Genomic DNA, 14,301 nt, shown 5'->3' with positions numbered 1-14,301 from the left:
TTCATTTTCCAGAGAGTCTGTGGGGAATGAAAAGTGGAATCTGATTGGTTGCTAGGGGCAACTGAGCCAGTTTAACTTTACACCATGTTTGATAAATCTCCCCCTAAGGGTCTGTTCACACGTACATATCGCTGCGCATTTATTGCTGCAAATTTCTCGCACATAAATCCACAGTTATACTGATTGCTATCAAGCCAATGTATGTGTATTCTCGCTGCGTGTTTGGTGCGATTTTTACATGCGAGTTTTGATTTTCACATGATTTTCACAGGAGGGTTCAACACCACAAAAAAACACAGCTACTTTCATGCGAGTTTGATGCGAGTTTTACGCAGCGAGTCTGTACGTGTGAACAGACCCTCAGTGTTCATATTGCGTTTTCTGCCATGAGTTTCAGAAACATCACAGTTATACAGAAATTGGTGGAAAGATGTGACAGTATGTAAATATTCTGTAATGGCTGTAGCATAGTGTTCAACCCAGAGTAATGGCCCTTAGGTTGCTTCCCTGACCCATCTTGGGTAATTCTGCAGGGACCAGGTAATTCCTCAGTGGCTGTGGCTCATGGTGCTTTATCTACTTATTTATTGATGCAGGGGTAAACATTAAAGAGGACCTGTCACCCCCCGTGCCGGGGTGACAGGCTCCTGACCCCCTGCTAGATCCCACTATACTTAGCTTAGGTCGGGTCACGGAGATTTCAGCGAGTCCGATGCTCCGTCATTCTCTATGGGCATCGGACTCTCCTGTGAGCGCGCGCGCCGGGCTTTGGGAGCTGATATCTCCGTGACCCGACCGGATCAGGAAGCGGGACCCGACGCGATTAGGTAAGTATAGGGCAGGGGTCCTCAACTGGCGGACCGCGGTCCGAACCCGGACCTCGGAGGCCAGCTGTCCGGACCCCTGGACAGACCTCCTAACCGCCCCGGGTCCGTTCCGGGGCGGACCGGATCCGGGGCGGTTAGGAGGTCCCGCTCCCCACCGCAATGCCTCCCGCGGCAGTGTCGGTCCGGCCCCCGGCTGATACGCGCTCTGTAGGGATGTCCCGGGGATTCCCCAGCAGAGCGCCTGCTCTACCGGAAGAACAGGACAGCGGCGTACACTGAGGTCACTGGTGCGCGCTCTGCTGGGGAATCCCCGGGACATCCCCAGAGAGCGCGTATCAGCCGGGGGCTAGACCGACAGGAGAAGAGAAGAAGACAGGCGCAGCAGGGGAGCGAGGTGCTAGGTGAGTTGTGGTTTGTTTTTGTTTTTTTTTCTGTCTGGGGGCCATCTATAAGGGGAGAGCGCACAGGGGGGCTATATACTACAGGGGGAGAGCACAGGGGGCTATATACTACTGGGGGGAGATCACAGGGGGCTATATACTACTGGGGGGACCTCACAGGAGGCTATATACTACAGGGGGAGAGCACAGGGGGCTATATACTAATGGGGGGGAGATCACAGGGGGGCTATATACTACTGTGGGAGAGCACAGGGGGGCTATATACTACAGGGGGGAGAGCACAGGGGGCCTATATACTACTGGGGGGAGAGCACAGGGGGGCCTATATACTACTGGGGGGACCTCACAGGGGACTATATACTACAGGGGGAGAGCACAGGGGGCTATATACTACTGGGGGGGAGATCACAGTAGGGCTATATACTACAGGGGCAGAGCACAGGGGGCTATATACTACTGGGGGATCTCACAGGGGGCTATATACTACAGGGGGAGAGCACAGGGTGGCTATATACTATTGGGGGGAGCTCACAGGGGGGGCTATATACTACAGGGGAAGAGCACAGGGGTGCTATATACTACTGGGGGGAGCTCCCAGGGGGGCTATATACTACTGGGGGGAGCTCACAGGGGGCTATATACTACTGGGGGGAGCTCACAGGGGGACTATATACTACTGGGGGGAGCTCACAGGGGGGCTATATACTACTGGGGGGAGATCACAGGGGGCTATATACTACATTGGGGGAGCAACAGGGGGCTATACACTACTGGGGGAGAGCGCACAGGGGGGCTATACACTACTGGGGGAGCAACAGGTGGGCTATATACTACCAGGGCAGTCACCCCCTTTGTACCTTATACCTTATATGCCAGTTTTCCCGCTAATAAGCAGCAATTCTGTATGTAAATAGTTGAACGTTTGTGAAAAGTAACAAAGCACATTTCCTACTGATGTTCAGCTCGGACCTTCACCTGACTATAGATATGCTGCAGAGATCCATGAGACGGGGACGGCGCCATCTTGGAGCGGTCCCCGGCCGGCTTCAGTTACGGAGATCGCTCCTCCGGGACAACGTCCCGGAGAAGCGATCTCTGCCACTAGACACCAGGGATAAGCTGCGTCCGGTAATCGGATGCAGCTGTCATGTTTGACAGCTGCATCTGATTACTGTATTAGCGGGCACGGCGATCGGACCGTGCCCGCTAATACCGGCGGTCCCGGGCTACAAGCGGCACCCGGGACCGCCGCGGTTCAGAGCGTGGTCGCCCGCACCCGCGCGAGGACGTACAGTTACGTCCTCGTGCGGGAAAGGGTTAAAGCCTGTGCCTATAGGTTATTAAAAGAGGTATTCCAGATTAAAAAATGTTTTAAAATCATTTAATGTCAGAAAGTAATACAGATTTGTAAATTACTTTAAAAAAAAAAAAAACTCAAGTCTTCAAGTGCTTAAAGCAACTCTGTACCCACAATCTGACCCCCCAAACCACTTGTACCTTCAGATAGCTGCTGCTTTTAATCCAAGATCTGTCCTGTGGTCTTCTCGGCAGGTGATGCAGTTATTATCCTAAAAAACAACTTTTAAACTTGCAGCTCGTGCCCTACGGGAGTATCTGTGCCCTAACTTTGCACCACCCCTCCGTCCCTCCTCCCCACCCTCTTCATCATTAGGAATGCAGCCCATGTTCAGTATTTACACAGCTGACGAATAGGAGACAATCTGCCTGGAGCATTCCTAATGATGAAGAGGGTGGGCAGGAGGGACGGAGGGGTGGTGCAAAGTTAGGGCACAGATACTCCCTTTGGGCACAGGGCTGCCAGTTTAAAAGTTGTTTTATAGTACAATAACTGTATCACCTGCCGAATAGACCCCAGGACAGTCTGAGGGTATGTGCACACAATGGAATCCCGGCGGATTAGCCGCTGCGGATTTCACAGCTCGCATCTCCGCTGGTCCTATAGGCTTTATTCTGTGGTTTGGCAGATTCCGTCGTCCACCCGAAGATTGAGCGCGTTTATTCTTGGAGCGGACGGAGAAATCTGAAGAATGAAGCCTATGGGACCAGCGGGGGTGTAAGTGGTGGGTGATCCGCCGGGATACCATAGCGTGGACATACCTTTAGACAGTACTCTCTGCGGTCACCTCTATCTGCTTATCATCCTATTTACTTTTTTATCATTTTTGGATGACATTTTGGGGGCTTCAGGAACAATTACCAGTTTTCTATAGAGTTTTGGTCTCTATAATATTTTCAACATACAATAGTCGTACTGGAACCAATTAATATTGTATCCTGAGGGATCAGTGTATACTGACTAGAGATGAGCGTATTAAATCCGGTAAATCAAAATTGGCTGAGAATCAGGCCATTAATTTGGTATGTTCTGCAAAGCGAATTCCCGCCAATCCGTTTAGGAAATTTGCAAAAAAACAAAACAAATGGTGGCAGCACATGCTGTCTGGAGCGTCACTGGGCGGGAGAAAGGGATTAACCATAATCCCTAGCACCCGTCCAATCAGCTACAGGCCCCCCTGTGATGTCAGCACTCTCTTCTCCCCCTCTATATAAGGCGGTTTGTTTACGGAGGTGGCCAGTCAGCTGTGTGTGGAGGAGAGAGCAGAATTGCAGCAGGCAGTTAGAGCAGGGTGAGACCTGGGGAATGTGCATACTACGGAATCCTGATGGAACACCCGTTGCGGATTCTGCAGCTTGCACCCACTCGTCGACTCTGGCGGCTGTGTGTATCTCCACTGCTCCCATAGACTCCATTCTGTGCTTGGCCAGATTCCACCGTCCGCCCAAAGAATGAACCTGCTGATTCTTCAGGCAGACAGCAGAATGTTTCAAACCATAGAATCAAGCCTATAGGAGCAGCAGAAATGCGCGTGGCCACAAGAGTCCGCGAGTGGGTGCAAGCTGCAGAATCTGCAACAGGTGTTCCATCAGGATGCCGTAGCGTGCTCATTCCCAACAACAGAGCCATTTAGGGACAGAGAGGATAGGAGGGCTAATTGTGGGTGATTGATTGTTGTAGCTGCCAACCAAGAGTTTAGTGTACCAAGTAACTGGGTGCCTATAGGAATTCACTGGGACCAGTGAAGACACAGTCCATATTATTCACTCACTGGGCACTGTAAACTCCTATTGAGTTATACCAATATCCTGAACAGTGTGCGCCTTACTGTACATCACGGGTCTCCAAACTGCGGCCCTCCAGCTGTTGTGAAACTACAACTCCCATCATGCCTGGACAGCTAAAGCTTTGGATTTGGCTCTCCAGGCATGATGGGAAATGTAGTTTTGCAACAGCTGGAGGGCCGCAGTTTGGAGACCCATGCTATACATAATCAGAGCTCGCACTCCACTCCTACTGTGTTATACAAGTTGGGTTTCATTACTGAACTGAGTGTGCATCTTACATAATCAGTGGTTGCACTCCACTCCTGTCCTGGGAAAAAAAATTGATATTATGCTGCTGATCCACCAAAGTCCACTGCTGTCCATGGCGCAAATTGGATGATTGGCTGACATTTTTTTTATTGTGATTTTTTTTTTCCATTTTTGACACTTTTATGACAACATACTTTAACAAATTTACCCTTCTGTAACAGTCCCAGTACTGTAGTAACGGTACTATAGTTTTCACGAATTTTTGGTTAAACTTGTTAAGATTTGCAAATCGAATCTTAACGAGTTTGACCCAAAATTTGCTAAGATCACAAAACGAATTTGCGTCTGCTTCACTCATCTCTAATGCCGACTTCTACCCTGGCTCATCGGCCTCTGTGCCCTTTAGACTTGTAGTAGGTGAGAACTGGCATTATACTTTTTTTCCCTGTCATGCTACAATACCTTTTACAGATGGAGTAGTTGTATATACATGTGATGTGAAAGGTGGGCCTCTGAGTCAGGCTGGGTTCACACCAGCATACAAGGACCTACATCTGAATCTGTATTATGACTAAAAGTCCTGATGGGACTGTGGGTCTGATGACACATGACAGCTGTCAGTGAGGGCCATAGAACCCATCAACTGCAGCCAAAATAGAAACACAAAACTGCATCTGTGTTCCGCTGTGTGAATGCAGCCTGATAAGAGTGGCTCCTGCTCTGCTTGAGACCCACATAATCACTAGAACAAGGGGGCCCTGGGGCATGCTACCCCAGATACAGAACCATTGCAAGGAGAAGTTTATGGTTTAGTGACAGCCGCTGGTGGTGGTGGAGGAGGTCTCTGCAGCCATATGGAGACAGTAAATGCTATAGGCACTTTATATACATTGAACTTAGCCATGTAACTTTTCTTTTCCCTTTGTTCCTTCTCTGTTGGGCTGCCTCATGATTTATGTAACTGCAGGCATTCCGCTCTGCATTCCTATCTGTTCTCCAGAGGTCACAGCACTGTAAATAACCAAATTAAACATGGCCGCAGAGCCGCTCACGCGCATGCGCCAGAGCGAGAACTCCGGAATTTTCTTAGCAGTGTCGTTTTTCTTTTCGGATTGCATCAGATACGCCCCGCCCACCGTCAAAGCTCGCCACGTCGATTGGTACACGTGTGGCCACGAGACCCACCAGTGACCAATCCCCGCCAGCCACACACTGTTTTGGTTACAGAACGTGACTATAAAAGCCGAAGAGCGCACAGCTCCGGGTTCACTGTCCGTCAAAGCGGCGCGTCGTGTATAACGGAAGTAGCGGGTTTGGGACTGTTAGGCCGGAAGTGGCGTGTCCTCGATCCAGGATGGCGGACGGAGAAGTGACATTATTAATCCGTAGTCCCAGCTTAAAGCAGGAGGAGCGGGAGGTGACGGCTCCACGTAGCTTTACTGTTCGGGACCTGAAGTCGCAGCTGAGGCGGGAGCTGCCGGGACATCCGGTAAGACCAGGACAAGCCCGGCAGTGACAGGGGGCGGGCCTTGGGATTGCATCATAGCACTATGGCCGGGAGCCTGAAGTTAGTGTAGGACTGTAAGTCCCAGCAAGCCTTGTCTGTACGACCTCTGCTGGGGACTCGGTCCTGAGACCAGTGCTGCGCTGCTGCCTATAGGCTACTGTCCTCTGGTATCAGCCATTCCTGGCGGGGGTGGTGCTGCATCGGTATGAGGAAGCTCTCCACATGACCAATCCCCGGGCCTGGCATACCTTCAGCATAGCTGCCGCGAGGGAATGGGGTGGGGGGTGCTTGCTGTGAGGGAATTGGGGGGGGGGGGAAGCTTGCTGTGAGGGAATTGGGGGGGGGGGGGGGGGGGGGGGGGGGGGGGGGGGGGGGGGGGAAGCGGGGGGGGGGGGGGGGGGGGGGGGGGGGAAGCTTGCTGTGAGGGAATTGGGGGGGGGGGGGGGGGAAGCTTGCTGTGAGGGAATTGGGGGGGGGGGGGGGGGGGAAGCTTGCTGTGAGGGAATGGGGGTACTCTGGGATTAGGAAGCTTTTGATGTAATGCTGCTGGTATATGGACAATAAGGATGCTGTTCTCACCTCTCCGCGCTCCCCCGGTGTCCTGTGGTGTTTCTGGGTCCCTGCTGACTGCAGGTGCCCCCCAGTTGGCTGTGACAGTCCCATCACTGACTGAGACGGGAGAGGACTGTGACAATGATGGGTTGTCACTCCTGAGATGACAAAGGCCTGTCAGAATACCATCTCCATTTTCTATATACATACAGCAATTATACTAAGTTTCCTAATTCTGAAGTTCCCCTTTATTTTGCGACCTGGTCTCCAACCTGTGCCACTCCAGCTGTTGGGAAACTACAACTCCCAGCATTGCAGGAGTGGGAATCTGTGGCAGGGTTCTTATAAAGTGTGTCAATGGGATTTCTGCGGATCCCTCCCAGATTGGTGCTATTTACTGGCCATAAACCCACTGCAGAAATTCCCTTGTCTTTCCTATTCACCTTCAATAAGGAAGTCAATCTGCAATAAATCTGCAGTTTCCATCCAGCCTAACAGAGTACTGCCAAGGCACCTGTCCAAATCTCTTGTATCCTAAGGTTCACTTGCTCTGAATACCTAGTAAGACAAAGTAGACGAGGAGTGTTGGGCAAACACAAATGGAAGTCCTGGGTCTTGTGAAGTTCCAGCATGATGCCATAGAGTGAGAAATGGCAGCTCTGGCATAAACTGTTCCAGTTTTTCTCTTATGGAATCCCTCAGGCCAGGAATCTGCCAGAGCCCATAGACATCAGATTATTGGTAAATTCTAGTGTCTGAGGATAGCTTACAGAGCCGAAGTGGAGCCTAAAACTATGCCCCCCTGTCCTCAGGTTTTGTGTGGTATTGCATCTCCTCTCCATTCCCTTCAATGTAACGGATCTGCAATACCATACACACACCAAGGAAGAGTGGTGTCTCTTCTGGGAGAATGCAGACTTGTCTGGACAACCCCTTTAAGCCCTTGTTGGAGGAGGAGGTTTGTGTAACTGCAGATTTTAGGGTGATGCAAGACTTTCCACTAACATCATCCTTGGCTTATCGGAGCCCATGATGATCTTTAAACATTGGAGCAGAAGTGTTATGTGATGTAATGAAGACAATCTATTGGGTTTAACAGGATTATCTGGCTTCTACATATTCCTTAAAGAATATTTAGTAGGAAAAACATTCCTATGTCTAGTTCTGGGCTCTGTACATGGCCCCTCCTGACACAAACATGTGCCTGCTGTAATTGGAGACTGACTAGCAAGGTATGGTAAAGGCAGGAACTCTTATAAGTTACACCATTCTGAGGGTACCCGTCACAAATTCTTGTGCATATTGGCTTCACAGCTCAGGACTCTCCTGGCATGGGACATATTCAGGGCAAAACTATATTCCGGTGTCTGCACACTATAACCCCAGGGATTTCTTTGTGTACCCTTCAAATGTAACTGACCCAACAAACCTTGTTACTAAACTGCCCCTGACGTGTGCCATTAGAAGTGAAGGCATCCCCCCTATGTATGTATGTATGTATGTATCCCCCCATTCTGTGCCCATCAGAAGTCCTTCCTGCTTTTCCTGACCTGAGGGGTGATGAGCGGTTGTATGATGGCCTGATGTATGCTAATCCTTCTGGTCAGTATTGGCTTAAGTTGTGTGGGACTTGGTCTTAAAGTTTTGAGAGGCATGAAATGAATGAAATTTCTAGATGCTTAACCAGTAGTTCATCCTTGTTAGACAAATAAGCAGGTGTACGGAGGTTGGTTGGATAAGCAAATAACCCTACAGGAGTTCCAGGTAATGTACTGACTGCTCCTGTCATGTTTACTTAGCTGGATCAGCCAGACCAAGGCGTTGGATATGTAATTTTAGCTCATCTGTAGTTGCTGATCATTTGGATATTTGTACTTGATGAACCAGTTATGAAAGAATGAGCATGTGGCCATACAAGTTGCACATCAAGCTCAGTGGCAGCAGATGTACTGACTTGAACCCACCTTTCCCAATGCTGACATGTGTTTAGTGGCCGCATACCTGATATTTTTTTGTGGTCAGTTGTCCGCTTGCAGTGGTGCATAGCAGGTGAGATGGAAAGCAGTCACAATATTCTCTAGAAATGGTGAAAAGGAACAATTAGCCACTTAACAATCTTCCCAAAGCATACTCCTCACTTAGCATAAAAGCATGGTCAGAGGTACAGACAGGGCAACAGCCACTTTCGGGTTGTGCACAAAACACAGGCTGTTTCCCTGTCTGTACTTCCGGCCATGCCTTTATGCCAAGAGTGAGGCATATACTTTGAGCTGTTTGATTGCTGCGTTGTGATGAGAATATCCCAAAGGTGCCCCCCCCCCCTTCCAAACAATGGAAGCATTTATAGTATGTTGTACAGTTTTGTCATTATTACTCATAGTGGGAAAGCTCTTGCAATACTAACAATCTGTTTCTTGTATCTCCAGATGGAACAAGAACAGAGGCTGATCTATTCTGGAAAGCTGCTGCCCGACCATCTGAAACTTAATGAGGTCCTGTCCAAGGTAAATATCTGCTGACCAGGCATTGGTCCTGACAGTGGACTGATGTACACCAAATAGAGAAATGTTTGCTATGTTAATATTAATATACCTTGATTATGCTTTGCAGGAATCCCGACACGTACTGCATCTAGTTTGCTCCCTGAGAAGTTCTCTACAGGATCAGGTACAGTTTGCCATAGGAATTCTTAATGTGCTTTTATTTAGGCACCTATTAACATAATTTCACATACTAGTGCATGTGGACCCGTTTACTCATATACTCATTTGTGTATAAGTGAATAGTGATCTTGCATCTTTGCTTCTCTCAAAGATCTAATTTCCAAATTTGCTAAAGCAACACATTGTCCTCATCAAATGAGAAAGGGTTTTCAGTATTTGTATTGACCAAGCATTTGTTTTTCAGGCTCAAGAGGGCAACCTGCAGCCTACAGCTGGCACAACCAGCACACCCAGTAACAGTGCTCCTCAGGCAGATGGCCTCAGACAGCGGACCGTCCCACAGAGTCCTCCAGCGCATGTAGACACACCCAGGTACTTGGGTCCCACAGCTAATGATGCAGGATACCTTTTAGACCAGCTAATGGTTTGACATAGGACTACTGCATTCCATTACTCTAATAAAACTTATTTTTATTTTTCTTCAAGCTCTGAAGGAGTGAATCCTGCTTTCCCCCCGTACTCTGTATACAGCCCACAGCAGCTCCTATGGCTACAGCAGATGTATGCAAGACAGTACTATATGCAATAGTAAGTTTGCTTTTTGTTTCTATAGAGTGTATAGCTAGTGATGCCATTCAAGCATAGATTTATGAACTGTGTACTGTCTACTGAAGACCATATTGCATAGTACTTTGCCTGTCCTCCCTGGACTAGACTTTGCCCAAGGGCTTTGTAAATGCTTTAAGCTTACATTTCAGAAGTAAATGTATCTTTTATAACTGATGCACTTGCCATTTTGTCCACTAGCTATGCTGCTGCTGCCGCCACAGTCTCCAGTACTCCATCCCAGAGAAGGCAGGAAATACCAGTTGTACCCCCTGCTGCTCCAGACCCCCTGCCTCATGCTTTCCCAGCTGCAAACCAGGCCCCCAATCCAGAAGTTCCAGCTCCAGTCAATCCAGTAGCCAACCAAAACCTGCGTATGAACGCTCAAGGAGGCCTGGTTGAGGAAGAAGATGACTTAAACAGAGACTGGCTGGACTGGGTGTACACAGCTGCACGATTTTCAATCTTCCTCAGTATCCTCTACTTCTACTCCAGCCTGAGTCGATTCATGATGGTCCTGGGTGCCATGATTCTCATGTACCTGTGAGTATCCAATATGGCTCTTAATGGTAACACATCGGCAGCATCTGGAAGACTAAAAATAACCCTTTAAAATGTAGACCAAACCTGTAACTATGTTCTCACATCTTTGGAAGTCTTTCTCACTGTATCGGGGAAGTTATTGTGTGCTGAACGGCTACTTCCATCACACAGATGTCATGTATAGGCACTCCAATACACAAGACATCAGTGAGGACTTCTGAGCATATGAACTACAGGGCTCCAGACTAAAAAATTTACCTGGGAGCCATTGGCTCCTAACCTGAAAAATTTAGGCGCCAAATAGAATATTTGGTCGCCAACATTTTAAACCATGTAAAATTAATGTTATGTTAAATGGGACTTACTGTGTGCAGGGGCCACGGCAGCATCCTCCTCCTCCTCCTCCTCCTCCTCCTTTAGATCCTTTCTTTTCTTAGTTTGAAAACGTTCAACATGGAAACTTGCAACTTGACAACCATATCCAGTCTGACTCAGTACTTCAGCTTCACTTGGCTAGCCTTTTAATGAGGCTTACTCTTCTGAACTTGAACTTAAAGGGAACCTGTCGACCCCCGTACTGGGGTGACAGGCTCCCAACCCCCCGTTAGAGCCCCCTATACTCACCTCATCGCGCCGGGTCCCGCTTCTGAAGATGGTCGGGTCACGGAGATCTCAGCCGCTGCAGCCCGACGTGCGCTGAGAGATGAGTCCAACGCTCAGAGAATGACGGGAGAGTCCAGCGCTCCGTCATTCTCTATGAGGGTTGGACTCATCTCTCAGTGTGCGCGTCAGGCTGCAGCGGCTGAGATATCCGTGACCTGACCACCTCCAGAAGCGGGACCCGGCGCGATGAGGAGAGTATAGGGGGTTCTAACGGGGGGTTGGGAGCCTGTCACCCCGGCACCGGGGGTGACAGGTTCCCTTTAAAAGCTTGCAACAGTCTATACATACTGAGCTAGACTTATGACTGCAGCCATAGTGACCCCCCACAAGATGTGTATATAGATAGATATATCTCTCACCTAGTGACTAATGCAAGTGACCCCCTACAATACAGACACCTGAGGGGCCCTGATAATAATAAGTGTGCATATATCTATCTCCCAGTGTCTGCAGCCAGTTTGCTCTACACTTATAGATGGCCCCCTCCCCTTATAGATGACCCCCTCCTTTTATAGATGACCCCCTCCTTTTATAGATGACCCCCTCTACCCCCATTATAGATGCCCCCTCTCCCCCCCCCCCATTATAGATGCCCCCTCTCCCCCCCATTATAGATGCCCCCTCTCCCCCCCCCATTATAGATGCCCCCTCTTCTCCCCCCCCTTATAGATACCCCCTCCCCTTATGGATGACCCCCTCTACCCCCATTATAGATGCCCCCTCCTCCCCCCCATTATAGATGCCCCCTCTCCCCCCCATTATAGATGCCCCCTCTTCTCCCCCCCTTATAGATGCCCCCTCTTCTCCCCCCCTCCCCTTATAGATGCCCCCTCTCCCCCCCATTATAGATGCCCCCTCTTCTCCCCCCCTTATAGATACCCCCTCCCCTTATAGATGGCCCCCTCTCCTCCCCTTATAGATGGCTCCCTCTCCCCCTATGTTGCCCCCTCCCCTTATAGATGGCCCCCTCTCCTCCACCTATAGATGGCCCCCTCTCCCCCCCTTGAAGATGGCCCCTCTTCTCCCCCCATTATAGATGCCCCCCCTTCTCTCCCCCCCATTATAAAGCCCCCCCCTTTCCTCTATGCTAAGCAGTATTTAAAAAAAACAAACACACAAACTCACCTGACAACCCGCTCCCCCGGCGATCCTCTTCTTCCTCTGTCCCCGGCTGATGCGCGGCTGCCGGGGGTGTCCCGTCCTATCCCCGGCAGCGCGGCGCATCAGTGAGCTCTCTGTACGCCGGGGCTGTGACTTCTGACACAGGAAGCGTCTCTGACGTGCGCTTCCTGTGCCGGAAGTCAGGGCCCCAGGCAGCTCACTGATGCGCCGCGCTGCCGGGGATAGGACGGGACACCCCCGGCAGCCGCGCATCTTAAAGAGACAGCGCGCCGCCGCCGGGGCCAGTCGCAAATGGCGCCCAGATTAATAAATCTGGGCGCCATTTGCAAAATATCAGTCGCATTGGCGACCATTTTGGTCGCCATCTGGAGCCCTCAACTACTATGTGGGAGACCATTCTGATCTATGCTACACATCTGCATCTGGATTATCCCCCAATGTACCTTAATTGGGGTTAAGTGAACATGCTACAGGTTTTACATTTTACATGGTGTATTTGTGCTGACTTGCTACTGCTTAGGAATCGGGTATAAATATACTTTTATATAGGGTAATAAATCAGTTGCTAGGGACAGGAGCTTTGATGTGCTAGAGAAGTGGATATGACACTGCAGGGTATTGCTTGGTTTAATAGAACAATGACCAGTCTTTGAAAAAGATTGTATAAAGTATGTGAGTATATAACATTTTATACATTCTTATTCTTTCTTTTATTTCAGGCACACTGCAGGGTGGTTTCCTTTCAGACAAAGACTTCCACAAGAAGCTGTAGCTCCTGTCCAACAACCTGCACCAAATGAACAAGATCCAAACAACAATTTGCAGGTGAGTTTTTTGCATGTGTGTCTGTCATATTGAGTCATGTGTTTTTATATGCACTAATCAGTTTTTACCTAATAAAGCAGCATTCACACGGACATGGAATGCCTGTAACGGACTTCTCCCCACCTGCCGGCCAGCATCTGTAATTAGAGCAGGGGAACTATACAGATATGCGCTGCGCTGTAATGACAGCACCGCACGGCTGAATTATTACAGTGCAGCTCATATCTGTACAGTTCCCCCACTCTCTGCATCTTATTAGAGATGCTGCCGGTGGTGGTGGGGGGGGGGGGGGGTGAGTCCATTACAGGCCGTCCACGTATGTGTAAATGCAGCCTAAGGGGCTCTAAAATGGCACAAGGGATGGATACCTGCACTGATCGTTTTGTAAAAATGGGAGCTGGAATCCTGGCCTGCACAGTTGACTGCATCACTTTTCTTTTGCACTGTTAAGTTTCCCACTTTTACTAGTTGTTCCATGACACCCTACCATGAATAACTACGCTTTCTGTTCTGACTAACCAGTTTTACGATTGTATGTTTTATATAAGTGTGATTTATAATGCTCTTTTCTCTTTGTAGGAGAATGATCCAGCTGGAGAAAATGTGGTCAGTGAGACAGCAGCTGCCACTCTTCCAACATACTCATTTGTATCAACAGCCTGGGTTTTCTTTAAAACCTTTTTTGCATCTCTGATTCCTGAAGGACCCCCAGCTATGGTTCAGTGATGGCAGAAGAATAAGGGACACTTGTGATACTGATCTGGACTTTGAGCTGCATGCTTCTGGTCTTCCTTTACTTACATGGCCATGTTTCGGCCTGGCTGAAGATCTGACGCTTTGTAGTGTTCTGGGAAAGACTATCTATGTGATGGATTTCTTTCTTAAAGCATACTTTGTTATTCCAGTCCAAGGATGTGTATGCAATTTCGAGCAGAGAGCCCCCCTGCTCATGTCATTTGATTCCTTGTGGAATGTCTGGATAATTTACACTAATTGTAGTGTTAACATTTATACACAGTAACATATCTAGCATACTGGCCAGTCCTGCTTTGATTTCCTGAGTTTGATCTGCTGCGGAGCAGATCTATGGTTATCGGTATGCTACTCTGCATTTCAAAATCTCCTTTTTTTGTGCTCATATATTTCATGCACAAGCCTGCACTTTAGTGAAAACTTTCAATAAATTGAAATGCTTTGTA

General features: G+C 49.0%; 1 protein-coding gene across 1 annotated transcript; it reads left to right on the top strand.

Moving 5' to 3' along the window:
• The first annotated feature begins 5,868 nt into the window (after window positions 1-5,868).
• On the top strand, window positions 5,869-14,301 carry HERPUD1 (homocysteine inducible ER protein with ubiquitin like domain 1). Its single transcript, XM_069965980.1, has 8 exons — window positions 5,869-6,110; window positions 9,107-9,184; window positions 9,291-9,347; window positions 9,588-9,715; window positions 9,830-9,931; window positions 10,151-10,492; window positions 12,997-13,102; window positions 13,682-14,301. Exons 1-8 carry the CDS (start codon window positions 5,976-5,978, stop codon window positions 13,826-13,828), a joined length of 1,095 nt encoding a protein of 364 aa, XP_069822081.1. The 5' UTR covers window positions 5,869-5,975; the 3' UTR covers window positions 13,829-14,301.

The sequence above is a fragment of the Dendropsophus ebraccatus genome, chromosome 4 (assembly GCF_027789765.1).
Source record: "Dendropsophus ebraccatus isolate aDenEbr1 chromosome 4, aDenEbr1.pat, whole genome shotgun sequence".
Lineage (NCBI taxonomy): Eukaryota > Metazoa > Chordata > Amphibia > Anura > Hylidae > Dendropsophus > Dendropsophus ebraccatus.
Note: the sequence above shows the minus strand (reverse complement) of the source record. Positions and strands in the feature narration are given on the sequence as shown.